The sequence below is a fragment of the Theropithecus gelada genome, chromosome 9 (genome assembly GCF_003255815.1).
Source record: "Theropithecus gelada isolate Dixy chromosome 9, Tgel_1.0, whole genome shotgun sequence".
NCBI classification, from domain to species: domain Eukaryota; kingdom Metazoa; phylum Chordata; class Mammalia; order Primates; family Cercopithecidae; genus Theropithecus; species Theropithecus gelada.
Window position 1 is genome coordinate 22,807,655 of NC_037677.1, and position 14,847 is coordinate 22,822,501.

The 14,847-nt window shown below is 41.5% G+C and overlaps 1 protein-coding gene across 2 annotated transcripts in view; it reads left to right on the forward strand.

Moving 5' to 3' along the window:
* YME1L1 (YME1 like 1 ATPase) overlaps positions 1-6,521 on the forward strand; it is a 44,877-nt gene extending 38,356 nt beyond the window's left edge. For both annotated transcript variants that reach the window (XM_025396990.1, XM_025396991.1), the window contains 5 exons: positions 966-1,117; positions 2,319-2,445; positions 2,526-2,599; positions 4,061-4,147; positions 6,141-6,521. In XM_025396990.1, coding sequence (XP_025252775.1) covers positions 966-1,117; positions 2,319-2,445; positions 2,526-2,599; positions 4,061-4,147; positions 6,141-6,284 — 584 coding nt within the window. In that variant the 3' untranslated portion in view covers positions 6,285-6,521. The remainder of the gene's footprint in view (positions 1-965; positions 1,118-2,318; positions 2,446-2,525; positions 2,600-4,060; positions 4,148-6,140) is intronic.
* The last annotated feature ends 8,326 nt before the right edge of the window (positions 6,522-14,847 follow it).

The following is a 14,847-nucleotide window of genomic DNA, read 5'->3' on the forward strand; positions in this document are numbered from 1 at the left end:
ATTAAGGTGATAGTTTTGACAGTTTTGGTTTGCAGATAAATTGTTAAAGTTTGTATGTGTTATGGAATGAATTCTGCCCATTTTAAAAAACTTTTACTCTGTAGACTGGGCGTGGCGGCTCACACCTGTAATCCCAGCACTTTGGGAGGCCGAGGCAGGAGGACCGCGTGAGCCCAGAATCGCTGGAGTTCAAGATCAGCTGGGCAACATAGCGAGACTCCATCTCTACCAAAAATTTTAAAAATTAGCTGGGTGGGGTAGCATGCGCCTGTGGTCCCATCTACTCAGGAGTCTGAGGTGGGAGAATTGCTAAAAAGTCCAAGAAGTTAAAGCTACAGTGAGCTGTGGTTATGCCACTGCACTCCAGCCTGGGTTACAGACCCTGTTCAAAAATTTAAAAAATTGCTATTGCTAAAAAATTACTAAAGCTAGGCACAGTGGCACATGCCTGTAATCCCAGCACTTTGGGAGGCTGAGGTGGGTGACTTACTTGAGGCTAAGAGTTGGAGTGAGCTATGACAAAAATGACTTTAAGGAGAATGAGTTTTTTGTTTTTTAATATTAATCCAGTATCAGATACAAAACCCTCAGTATCCACGGAGGGGGTGGGGATTGGTTCCAGGTCCCATGTGGATACCAAAATTCAAGGATGCCCAAGTGTCTTTTATAAAATGGTGTGCTATTTGTGTATAACATACATAATTCTCCTGTATACTTGAAATCATCTCTAGATTACTAATACAATGGAAATGCTCTGTAAATAGTTGTTATACTGTATTTTTCATTTGTATTTTTTTTATTGTTCCTCTTCCCCATACTTTTAATCCTTATTTGGTTGAATCTATGGATGCAGAATCTGCTGATAGGAAGGGTGGAGTGTATTTGATTTGCAGACAAGAATGTGTTTTGTTGATTTAAATACACCTTTCTAGTGGAGTATTTACTCAATTAAATTTTTATCTTAGGGCCTGAAAGAAGAAGTGTGGAAATTGATAACAAAAACAAAACCATCACAGCATATCATGAATCTGGTCATGCCATTATTGCATATTACACAAAAGATGCAATGCCTATCAACAAAGCTACAATCATGCCCCGGGGACCAACACTTGGACATGTAAGTTTTTTGTAGCATCTCGCCCTGTCGCCCAGGCTGGAGTGCAATGGCACAGTCTCAGCTCACTGCAACTTCTGGGTTCAAATGATTCTCTCGCCTCAGCCTCCCAAGTAGCTGGGGTTACAGGCGCCCACCACCATGCCCAGCTAATTTTTGTGTTTTTAGTAGAGATGGGGTTTCACCATGTTGGCCAGGCTGGTCTTGAACTCCTGACCTCAGGTGATCCAGCCGCCTCAGCCTCCCAAAGTGCTGGGATTACAGGCATGAACCACCATGGCCTGCCTAATTCTTAAATATCTAATTACTGTGCTGTCCCAAAAGGGAAAACATTATGTTTTGCAGCAACTGATTCAGTAGTTTTTCTAAGATTTTTCTCATTTAGTACAAGTTTATCAGATCTTTCAAAATTGTAGACATTTTAAAAATTTCTGTGCACCTGGGGAGAAAACAGTCCTATTGCAGCATTATCCACCTATTGTTGTTGCTTTATAAAGGATTTTTTATTCTCTAATTGCTGGTTTTTCATCAGTCCCCTGATGACCAGCTTTCAGCATGGTATAAGAGAGCTAAATGATAATTCTGGTTTGTATTTTTTTATTTTGCCCAGTCTTATGGTGCTGAAATTCTGGTTTTTAATGTAACTATCTCAGAACTGTATCTGAATTTCTTTTTTTTAAATCTTCATTTTATTTTATATTGATGGGGTCTCACTATGTTGCCCAGGCTAGTCTCAAACTCCTGGACTCAAGTGATCCTCCCACCTCAGCCTCCCAAAGTGCTGAGACTACAGGTATGAGCCACTGCGCCCAGCCTGTATCTGAATTCTTTCTTACATTTTATTTTATTTTATTTATTTATTTATTATTTTATTTTATTTTTGAGGTGGAGTTTCATTCTTGTTGCCCAGGCTGGAGTGCAATGGCGTGATCTCAGCTCACCGCAACCTCCATCTCCCAGCTTCAAGCAACTCTCCTGCCTCAGCCTCCCGAGTAGTTGGGATTACAGGCATGCGCCACCATGCCCAGCTAATTTTGTATTTTCAGTAGAGACAGGGTTTCTCCATGTTGGTCAGGCTAGTCTCGAACTCCCAACCTCAGGTGATCCACCCGCCTCAGCCTCCCAAAGTGCTGGGATTCAGGCGTGAGCCTCCACGCCTGGCCTCTTTTTTTACTTTTTATCTGATTGATTTTTAATCGTCTAGGTGTCCCTGTTACCTGAGAATGACAGATGGAATGAAACTAGAGCCCAGCTGCTTGCACAAATGGATGTTAGTATGGGAGGAAGAGTGGCAGAGGAGCTTATATTTGGAACTGACCATATTACAACAGGTTAGCTTTAAAGAATGGCTTTAGTTCAAATTGTATGTGGTCTTAAAGATATTTTTTAAAATTGTATGTTTTTATTTTAGGTGCTTCCAGTGATTTTGATAATGCCACTAAAATAGCAAAGCGGATGGTTACCAAATTTGGAATGAGTGAAAAGGTAATAGATTATTTTAATCCTTTTCATGTATCAAATTACGTGTCAAGTGTTGATTTGAGAGATGGTTCTGATATATAAATTGGTAATACTCACTTTTGCTCTGTCTCACTCCAAATGGATTTGAGGCTGCTTATTCTGAACATTGTTACTCTCCGAATAAAGAAAATGGAGCCTTCTTTTAGCTGCTCAGAATGAGCTGCCCAGATAGTAGCTATTACTTCATGAGTTAACTAAGTAGTAAAGCAAGGTGAATTCCTTAGCTTTTCCATGTGGCATAAAAGAGCCTACTTTCTGAGTTTGGTTACTTTACTGTTTCCGTATATTTCATATTTTCATCTTATTGTTCCTTGAAGCACTACTATACTCTGAATTATGGATTTCTATATTTGAAGTAGCTGCTAAGGTTTTTCAAGAAAGTACTGAGAACCAGACTTAAAATTATTTTAGGCTGGGCAGTGTGGCTCACACCTGTAATCCCAGCACTTTTGGGAGGCTGAAGAGACTGGATTGCTTGAGCCTAGGAGTGAGTTCTGGACCAGCCTGGGCAACATAGCACAACCCCATCTCTGAAAAAATACAAAAATTAGCCAGGTGTGGTGGTGTGTGCCTGTAGTCTCAGCTGCTTGGGAGTCTGAGGTGGGAGGATTCCCTGAACCCCGGAGGTCTAGGCTACAGTGAGTCCTGGTTGTGCCACCGCACTCTACCCTGGGTGACAGACCAAGACCCTGTCTCCAAAAAAATAAAAGATTTAAAATGTTCTCTCTTGCTCATATTTTTACTCTTTTGATATTAGTGTTTTTTTATTTGTTTGTTTTTGAGACGGAGTCTTGCTCTGTTTCCCAGGCTGGAGTGCAGTGGCATGATGTTGGCTCACTGCAGCCACTGCCTCCCAAGTACAAGCCATTCTCCTGCCTCTGCCTCCCAAGTAGTTGGGATTACAGTCACCTGCCACCATGCCTGGCTAAACGTTACTCTTTATAGTTTCAGAAGAATGTGGAAATTTCTTTGCCCTCAAATGCAGTTTTTATTTTTTATTTTTTGGAGACGGAATCTCGCTCTGTCACCTAGGCTGGAGTGCAGTGGCGTAATCTCAGCTTACTGCAACCACCGACCCCTGGGTTCAACCAATTCTCCTGCCTCAGCCTCCTGAGTAGCTGTGATTACAGACACGTGCCACCATGCCCAGCTATTTTTTGTGTTTTTAGAAGAAACGGGGTTTCGCCATGTTTCCAGGCTGGTCTCGAACTGCTAACCTCAGGTGATCCACCTGCCTCGGCCTCCCAAAGTCCTAGGATTACAGGTGTGAGCCACCGTGCCCTGCCTCAAATGCAATTTTATATTGTACTTCTTTCTTGTTCCTCCGTATATTTGTTTCCTTATATATAGGCTAGTACTTTCTCTTTTAAATTTATTGGTATTTGGGGGTTTTCTGTTAAATTGCTTTCTTGCTTTTGGTTTTAGCTTGGAGTTATGACCTACAGTGATACAGGGAAACTAAGTCCAGAAACCCAATCTGCCATTGAACAAGAAATAAGAATCCTTCTAAGGGTAATGATAATATTTTTTCCTGCATATTTATTTTCTTAGGAACAATGTGCTTAAATAGTTAGGTTCTTAAAAAATAACAACTGAAGGCCCTCTGTTCACTAGAAACATCATTTTATAAAACAAAGATAATAGTCACTGTGGTGTCTGGGGAAAAAATTAGAAAATAAAGATAATAGGTGCACCATTTCAGCAATGATTTAAATGTTATTAAGGCACCTCTCTCTGTTCATGAACTGGGACTTATTTTCTCCTGGACATGGGCTAAGAACAGTTATATATTGCATGGTTGTAAAAATTCAATTCTCAGGGTAAGGGACAAAATAACTACATATTAGGTACAGTGTATACTATGTAGGTATGGATACACTAATATCCCAGACTTCACTTCTATACAATTCATCCATGGAACCAAAAACCACTTGTACCCCATAAGCTGTTGAAATAAAATATGTCTACATATAAAATTATATATATATATATATATAAAAAATTCAATTGTACTTTAGCTGCAAAACTGTAAGAGGTAATAGAATGGGAAGAGTATTGTTTATTGAATCTTTGACATGTATTCAACAAATACATTTTTTTTTTTTTTTTTTTGATATGGAGTCTCGCTCTGTTGCCCAGGCTGGAGTGCAGTGGCATGATCTCGGCTCACTGCAACCTAAGAAATAAGTTTAGTAGATTTTTTGTTGTTGGTTTTTTGCAAGTTTTATCTTTTTTTTTTTTTTTTTTAAGGGGATGGGTCTTGCTATTGCCCAGGCTGGACTTGATCTCCTGGGCTCAAGTGAACTTCCTGCCTCAGCCTCCCAAGTAACTGGGGCTACAGGCACACACCACTGTGCCTAGCTCCATGATTTCAGTGTTTTTTTTTTGTTTGTTTGTTTGTTTTTGAGACAGCATCTTGCCCTGTCACTCAGGCTGGAGTGCAGTGCTGTGATCTCGGCTCATTGCAATCTCTGTCTCCTAAGCTCAAGTGATCCTCCCACCTCAGCCTCCTGAGTAGCTGGGACTGGGGCTATAAGCACACACTGCCACGCCTAGCTAATTTTGTTATTTTTTGTAGAGAGCATTTCGCTATGTTACCCAGGCTGGTCTCGAACTCCTGGGCTCAAACGATTCACCTGCCTTGGCCTCCCAAAGTGCCGGGATTACAGGTGTGAGCCACCGCACCCAACCAGGCAGGTTTTAAGAGTAAGACTGATCAGCCTGGGCAACATGGCAAAACCCCATCTCTGCAAAAAATAGAAAAATTAGCTGAGCGTGGTGGTGGTTCATACCTGTAGTCACAGCTACTTGGGATGAGGTGGGAGGATCACTTGAGCCCAGGGAGGTTGAGGCTGTAGTGAGCTGTGATTGCCTCACTTCACTCCAGCCTGAGCAACAGAGTGAGACTGAAAAAAAAAAAAAGAGTGACTTGAGCTGAGTGCCAGAGTCTTCAGTGAATAAGGAGTATGTTTGTTAGATGGCACAATGAAGACGGTTGGATAGCTCCATAGTCAAACGGCCTGGACTTCAACAGAATAGGAAGAGTGCATTATGTAAGAGGGTAGGTTAGTAATGGTCTGAAAGAGGTGACTAGAACAAAGAGCTCAGCTCTCTACTTTGAAGTATCTAGGGTAAACGTGAACACATAGCTTGAGAGGGCTTAAGGAATGTAGTCTCCACAGGAGGGACCATGGGTTTGATTATTTCAAGGAGGTGGAGGGAATGCTTTAGAGTACTTAAGGATACAGAAAGTTTGTATGATGGAAAGGTTTAGAGAGTATTATAGAAGAGGTGGTCTCTGCCTTCTCAGGTGTTTATTCTCTTTTCCTTACTATTTATGTTATAATGCACAAATTATCTCTACTGTAGAATCAAGATTCTACATGATTTTATAAATATAAACAGATTTCATATTTTTTAGGGTACATAAAGTTTTTCTTTTCCCATTGACTGGTTTTTGCATCCCTACATTTACTGCTACTTACGTGTCTCCTTTTCTATTTAGGACTCATATGAACGAGCAAAACATATCTTGAAAACTCATGCAAAGGAGCATAAGAATCTTGCAGAAGCTTTATTGACCTATGAGACTTTGGATGCCAAAGAGATTCAAATTGTTCTTGAGGGAAAAAAGTTGGAAGTGAGATGATAACTCTCTTGATATGGATGCTTGCTGGTTTTATTGCAAGAATATAAGTAGCATTGCAGTAGTCTACTTTTGCAACACTTTCCCCTCATTCTTGACGTGGTGTAATTGAAGGGTGTGAAATGCTTTGTCAATCATTTGTCACATTTATCCAGTTTTGGTTATTCTCATTATGACACCTAATGCAAATTAGCATCCCATGGCAAATATATTTTGAAAAAATAAAGAACTATCAGGATTTAAAACAGCTCGTTTGAGGAATGTCAATGAGTTATTAAGTTGAAAGTAACTAATGATTTTATGTTTGGTTACTCTACTAGATGTGATAAAAATTGTGCCTTTAGCCTTCTATATACATCAGTGGAAACTTAAGATGCAGTAATTATGTTCCTGATCATGAAGAAAATGTTTTTTAATCTAAATGTAGAGAAGTTGGGATCAAAAGCAGTCTTGGAAACACAGAGCCGGGCATGTAGCCTTTTGGCATGGTGCAGTGGCTCACACCTGTGTAATCCCAGCACTTTGGGAGGCTGAGGTGGGTGAATCACTTCAGGCCAGGAGTTCGAGACCAGCCTGGCCAACATGGTGAAACACTGTCTCTACCAGAATACAAAAAAAAAAAAAAAAGGCTGGGCGCAGTTGCTCATGCCTGTAATCCCAGCACTTTCGGAGGCCAAGGCGGGCGAATCACCTGAGGTCGAGAGTTTGAGACCAGCCTGGCCAACATGGTGAAACCCCATCTCTACTTAAAAAATGCAAAAATTAGCTGGGCACGGTGGCAGGTGCTTATAATCCCGGCTACTTTGGGGGCTGAGGCAGGAGAATTGCTTGAGCCTGGGAGGTGGAGGTTGCAGTGAGCCGAGATTGTGCCACTGCACTCCAGCCTGGGCAACAGAGTAAGACTCTGTCTCAAAAAAAAAAAAAAAAAAAAAAAAATTTAAATAACTTTAAATATTAAAAAAGTAGTCAGGTGTGGTGGTGCATGCCTGGAATCCCAGCTACTTGAGAGGCTGAGGCATGAGAATTGCTTGAACCCGGGAGGTGGAGGTTGCAGTGAGCCAAGATCACAAGAGCCACTGCACGCCAGCCTGGGTGACAGAGTGAGACTCCCTCTCAAAAAATAAATAGATAAATGATTATAACCTTTTAGAAATGCAGTGTGCATTTTCATGTTCCTTTTTTAAGCATTACTGTCACTCTCCCTAATGAAATGTACTTCAGAGAAGCAGTATTTTGTTAAATAAATACATAACAAACCTCATTCTGAATAATGTCCCTCATTTTGACTATAATTATGCTTGGTTTCAAAAGCAAAATTAAATCTCAGTCCCCTCCGAAGCGAACTTTGTGTTACCCTGTGCCCTGCGTCAGAAATGCCAAGTCGTGTTTACTTTTCATCTAGATTTTGTGAATATGAACATGTTGTTACAGGATTTACAGATGAATATTTAACTCAATAGAAAAATTATTTTAGAGCACATTGTATTGGTATTACAACCAGATTATATTCTTGACGATGACTTTATTAAAATTACCTACAATTTCCGGCCGGGCGCGGTGGCTCAACCCTGTAATCCCAGCACTTTGGGAGGCCGAGGCGGGTGGATCACGAGGTCAGGAGATCGAGACCATCCTGGCTAACATGGTGAAACCCCGTCTCTACTAAAAATACAAAAAACTAGCCGGGCGTGGTGGCGGGCGCCTGTAGTCCCAGCTACTCGGAGGCTGAGGCAGGAGAATGGCGTAAACCTGGGAGGCGGAGCTTGCAGTGAGCCGAGATTGCGCCACTGCACTCCAGCCTGGGTGACACAGCGAGACTCCGTCTCAAAAAAAAAAAAAATAAATAAATAAAAAAAATAAAATTACCTACAATTTCCTAATAACTTAAGCTGCATATGGTCTTCATTGAAAAAAGATGGATATTGTTTCAGGAAGCTTGTTACATTATATTCTTGACCTTTTGGTTGATGATCTTAAATCTTAATGTAATTTCAAACTGACAGAAATGTTGTCAGCATAATACATGGATCTCTCATATACGCTGCATCCAGATTTACCAATTGTTTTCATTTTGCCCGTTTTTTATTGCCCCAAACCTGTTCTGTCTCCCTCTCTGTATGTACATACATACACGTATAAAATACTGTTAAAGTCTTATCTGTCTTAAATTTTTTTACATATTTGTTGAGGTATAATTTACATATGATAAAATTCATTGTAAATGTACAGTTGAAAGATGTTGTGTGTGTAATCACCACCACAATCAGGTTTTAGAACATTTCCATCACCCAAAAACATTGTCATACAAGTGTGTGGGTTAATTTTTTAAGAAACTTATGAATCATTTTCAAAGTGACTATAGTTTTATGTTCTAACTAGCAATGTAGGAGGGTTATAGTTTCTCCACATCTTTTTCACTGCTTATAGGCTGCCTTTATTATTATGGCCATTCTAGTGGACCACTCACATCCAAATTAATCTCATCCATGTTAGATCATTTCTCTAGTGACATAAGATGCTGAGCATCTTCTGTGCTTATTGGCCATTTGTATATCTTCTTTGGAGAAGTGTCTATTCAGATCTTTTACTTCCTTCTTTTAATTGGGTTGCCTTGTTTTTATGAGTTATAAAAGATGTTCTGAATGCAAGTCCTTTATCATATGGATCTTGCTTTTTTATCCCGTTTCACAATCTCTGCCATTTTGGTGGAGTGTTCATTTATACTTAATATTATTGATACATTTGAATTTATACCTGTCTTTTGGTATTTTTTTCCTCATAATTAAAGAGATCCCTCTGTTCCTCCTTTTCTCCCTTCTTTTGCTTTAAATAATAGGAACTACTGGCTGGGAGCAGTGACTCACCTGTAATCCCAGCAGTTTAGGAGGCTGAGGTGGGCAGACGACTTGAGGCCAGGAGTTTGAGACAAACCTGGCCAACATGATGAAACACCGTCTCTACCAAAAATACAAAAATTAGTTGTGCGTGGTGGTGCATGCCTGTAATTCCAGCTATTTGAGTAGCTGAGGCAGGAGAATCACTTGAACTTGGGAGGCAGAGGTTGCAGTGAGCTGAGATCATGCCAGTATACTCCAGCCTGGGTGACAGAGCAAGACACTGTCTCCAATAATAGTAATAATAATAATAATGGTTGGAACCACTGCTTTATACGATCTTAATGTCCTCAGTCTTTATCTGGGAATGTCTGGTCTTGCCTTGATTCTCTTTTTTTTTTAAGGATAGTTTGCTGGATATAGAATTTGTGCCTGACAATTTTTTCTTTGACTCTCTTTTAATGTCATCCCAGTGCACCCTGATTTCCATTACTTTTGGTGTGAAGTCAGCTGTTAATTATTGTTGGTCTCCTTTGTGTAATTGTTTTCCTCACTGCTTTTGGGCTTTTTTCTCTGGGCCTTGTCTTTTAAACAGTTTGACTAAGATGTTTTTAGGTGTGGATCTCATAGTGTTTATCCTACTTGGGTTTGTTGTTGTTGGTTTTTGTTTGTTTTAGCTTCTTGGATATATAATGTTTTTTATAAAATTTGAGAGATTTTTGGACATTATTTCTTAGTTACATTTTTCTGCCCTTTGCTCTTTCTTCTGTGGTTCGCCTTATGCAATTGTTGGTACATTTCCTGTCACCCTGGTGTCAGGCTCTGTTAATTTTTTTCAGTCTTTTTCTCCCTCTATTTGTCAGGTTGCGTAATGTTGATTTTTCTTCAAGCTCACCGATGGGTCTGCCATCTCAAATCTACGTGCATTTTTTTGTTTCGTAAGTTGAATTTTTCAGCTCCCACCTTCCATTTGGTTCTTTCATAACTTTGTACCTCTTTATTGAGATTCTTTGTTCATTGAGTGTGTTTTCTTTAATATGATAAACAGATTTCCATTTATTTTTGAACATGTTTATGAAGTCTTTGCTAAATCCAATACCTAAGGATACTCGGGCAGTTTCTCTTGAGTACTTTTCTTCCTTAGTGACTTATTTTGTAACCAGAGTCCCGATAAAGCAATTTATTATTAAGAGTGAACCTAAAGAAGACTTAAACGTTTCATAGCTATTCACTCAGAACTATCAGGATGCCAGAATTTCACCTATTATCTATATCATTATTACTTTTAGTAACTGATACATATTTTATTGCTAGATACTCTCTAGTATTTGTTCATATTCATTTTAAAGGCAATTCTGCATTGTTTCAAGCCAGCTAGTTATAAGCATATTTCTTAATGTAAGTGTGTAATATTTTAATAAAATGTGGTAGAATATAGATGTTTGGATTGGAAACATAACAGTGCTGGACGTGAAGATTTGCAGAGCTGTTTTTTTTTTTTTTGAATTGAAGTCTCGCTCTGTCGCCCAGGCTGGAGTGCGTTGGCATTATCTCAACTCACTGTAACCTTCTCCCAGGTTCAAGCAATTCTCATGCTTCAGCCTCCCAAACAGCTGGGATTCCAGGCACCCGCCACAATGCCTGGCTAATTTTTTTGTATTTTTAGTAGAGGCGGGGTTTCACCATGTTTGCCAGGTTGGTCTTGAACTCCTGACCTCAGGTGATCTGTCTGCCTCAGCCTCCCAAAGTGCTGGGATTACAGGCATGAGCCACTGCACCTGGCCAGAGTTGATATCTTTGAAGTGAGGATTTTACTTATATGCAAATTCTTTTCTGTCAGAGGTGAATCCCTATTTTAGTCAGGAATATGATATTTATTCCTCTTTCACAACAGGAACTTCATATATATAAGTGCCGTGTGATGTTCTGAACTATTTCAGTCTTGAATTAGCATGGTAATACATAATGTAGCTAATCTGCTATGAATTTGAGAATGCATTTTATGACAAATTTACAAAGCTGTCAGGGAGGATGGAAAGGTGCTTATTTCTCATATAAAACTGTCTTCAGAGAGCTTGATGTGAATCTTCTGCACACCTGCTTCCTCCTGGAAGCAGGTATTTAACTCATCCCCAGGAAATCAAGCCTGACAGAAATTCTGGTGAGCTGCTTGGCTACTGTGTTGAGACTGGTCTGCTCTCTTAGCATTTGTTTTGGCAAAGAATGTTTGAATGTTTACAGAGGACAGATGTTGGTCAAGTATGAGAGCTGTTGGTGGGAGGGAGAATCCATTTGGGATCCCATATGAAAAGGCCTGTTAAGGGTGTGAGCAGGCCTTAGAAGAGGGTAATCCAAAGTGAATCTGTGGATTCCTTAGGAGCTAAGAGGAAAGGCCAGAGTGGAGTGCATTCATTCAGGTCAAGGCAATCGCAGGTGAAAACAGCTGTGGGAACAGAAGTGTCCCTGTGAGAGTCAGCGTTCAAAGAAAGGCCACATCAAATACTCAAAATCATCTCACAACAGTATCAGCCAGATAAGAACCACCCTCTGCAGTTTTTGTTTTGTTTTGAGATGGAGTCTCATTCTTTCGTCCAGGCTGAAGTGCTGTGATGCGATCTCAGCTCACTGCAACCTCTGCCTCCCAAGTAACTGGGATTACAGGTGCACACCACCATGCCTGGCTAATTTTTTTGTATTTTTAGTAGAGATGGGGTTTCACCATGTTGACCAGGCTGGTCTCAAACTCCTGACCTCAAGTGGTCTAACCCGCCTTGGCCTCCCAAAGTGCTGGGATTACAGCAGAAGCCTGTAGAGGAGTCCTGTGCTGGACAGAAATGGCTTGGCTTTGTATCCTCTTTGTGCTCAGTCATTGGCTGGAAGCAGCCTGACAGAAGCAAGGTCCTGGTGAAAGCACCAGCTGGAGGCTACAGTTCAACTGTGCACTCCACAATAGGGTCTCCTGAAGACAGATCCGAACAGTGCAACTCCACGGCCTTTGTATCAATCTGGGTCCAATGACAGCGTAGAAACCACACAGCAATTTAGTTTAATATAAAGAATTACTAAGCTGTGAGATGAGAATAATTACAAAGATGGAAAGAGAAGTCTAAAGGGTACCTTAGGGCTAAAGGAGAGTACTCAAGAAGGGGTTAATTTGGGAGGGGGGTTCAAACATTGGTGAACGAGATGGGATTGCAGCCTGCTAGGTGGCAGAGAAGTTTGACTCTATTTGCATGTCTGACTTTCCCTTGCATCTGACTACCCACCTCATTTCATCTGCATCCCAGCAGGTTGTTTCTGCTTGCCTAGAGACCGAGGGGTGGCCCTGGCCTAGGTTCTGGTGTGCTGCTGGGTTGCGTCTTCGTGTTCCTTCTACGCCAATGCCAGTAGTGAGTACTCTGCCCAGGCTGTGCCTTCTCAGAGCATGCAGTGCATTGACTACCCTGAGCTCTGGCCCCAGCCAGTAACCCTTTTAACATGGACACCAGTGGTCTTTGTGAGCAGGCTTGTAACAACTTCCTACCCCCAAGCCTTGTACTGCTGTGTGGGGAAGTGGGCTTCCTGCCTCCTCACAACCATCTATGCACCTATCAGATTGGGCCCCTGATACTCCAGAAGGGTGTTTTATGTTTGCTAGATGACTGTGGACAAGCTCCGGCCTTGGCAACCACACCTTCTCCAAGGACATCTGAATCCCCAGCCTTGTGAAGCCATTTAAGTTGTTCATACTCTGGGTATAATCTCACCCTAAGGGATTCTTTAGATTTCTCTTTTTCACTTTTATACTACTGTTACAGTTAATAGTTCTTTTTGGGGGAAGGGTTTTTTTTTCTTTTTTTTAGATGGAGTCTCACTCTGTCGCCAGGCTGGAGTACAATGGCGCAATCTTGGCTCACTGCAACCTCTTACTCCCTGGTTCAAGCAATTCTCCTGCCTCAGCCTCCCAAGTAGCTGGGATTACAGGCACGCACCACCATACCCAGCTAATTTTTGTATTTGTAGTAGAGATGGGATTTCACCATGTTGGCCAGGCTGGTCTCGAACTCCTGACCTCGTGATCCACCTTGGCCTCCCAAAGTGCTGGGATTACAGGCGTGAGCCACAGCACCCAGCCTGAGATGGGTCTTGCTATATTCCCCAGGCTGATCTCAAAACTCCTATGCTCAAATGATCCTCCTGCCTTAGCCTCCCAAGAAGCTGGAACTACAGGTATATGCCACTGAGCCTGGCTAAATTTTTTTTTTTTTTTTTTTTTTTTTGAGATGGAGTCTTGCTCTTTTCTCAGGCTGGAGTGCAGAGGCGCGATCTCAGCTCCCTGCAACCTCTGCCTCCTGGGTTCAAATGATCCTCCCACCTCGGCCTCCTGAGTAGCTGGAATTACAGGCATGTACCACCATGCCTGGCTAATTTTTTTTGTATATTTAGTAAAGACAGGGTTTCATCATGTTGGCCAGGCTGCTGTTGAACTCCTAACTTCAAGTGATCTGCCCACCTCAGCCTCCCGAAGTGCTGGGATTACAGGCATGAGCCACCATGTCTGGACATGGCTTTTTTTTTTTTTTTTTTGAGACAGAGTCTTGCTCTGTCACTCAGGCTGGAGTGCAATGGCACAATCTTGGCTCACTGCAACCTCCACCTCCCGGGTTCAAGTGATTCTCCTGCCTTAGCCACCTGAATAGCTAGGATTATAGGTGCCTGCCACCACACCTGGCTAAGTTTTGTATTTTTAGTGGAGATGGGGTTTCACCATGTCGGCCAAGCTTCTCTTTGACCCCAAGTGATCCACCCACCTCCGTCTCCCAAGGTATGTAATCCCTACTGGGATTACAGGTGTGAGACACGGCGCCCAGCACTGGCCATGGGTAATTTAAAAAAACTTTTTGGAGACATGTTCTGGCTATATTGCCTAGGCTGGTTCTTGGGAACAAGCCCCCCAAAATCTGGCCATAAACTGGCCTCAAAACGGGCCATAAAAAAAATCTCTGCAACACTGTAATATGTTCATGATGGCCATAACGCCAGTGCTGGAAGGTTGTGGGTTTACCCGAATGAGGGCAAGGAACACCTGGCCCGTGCAGGGTGGAAAACTGCTTAAAAGCATTCTTAAGCCACAAACAATAGCATGAACGATCTGTGCCTTAAGGACATCCTCCTGCTGCAGTTAACTAGCCCATTCCTTTGTTTCCCATAAGGGATACTTTTAGTTAATTTAATATCTATAGAAACAATGCTAATGACTGGCTTGCTGTTAATAAATACGTGGGTAAATCTCTGTTCTCTGTTGGGGCTCTCAGCTCTGAAGGCTGTGAGGCCCCTGATTTCCCACTTCACACCTTTATATTTCTGTGTGTGTGTCTTTAATTCCTCTAGCGCCGCTGGATTAGGGTCTCCCCGACCGAGCTGGTCTTGGCACTGGTCTCAAACCCCTGGCTTCAAGCAATCTTCATGCCTCAGCCTCCCAAGTAATTGGGATTACAGGCACAAGCTAACATGCAAAACTTCTATAGTAAATAATAATTTGTATTAAATTTTTCTTGTTCAGGTTACTAGGTGGTTTATCTCCTGATTGAAACCTGGCTGACACATTATCTCTTTCTAGGATGTACTTTTTCCCCCAACTTCCCCCCTCTGACAAACTCCTGTTTATTCTTTAAGTTTCGGCTTTTAAAATTTAATTTAATTTAATTTTAGAGACAAGGTATTGCTATGTTGCCCTGGCTGATCTCGAACTC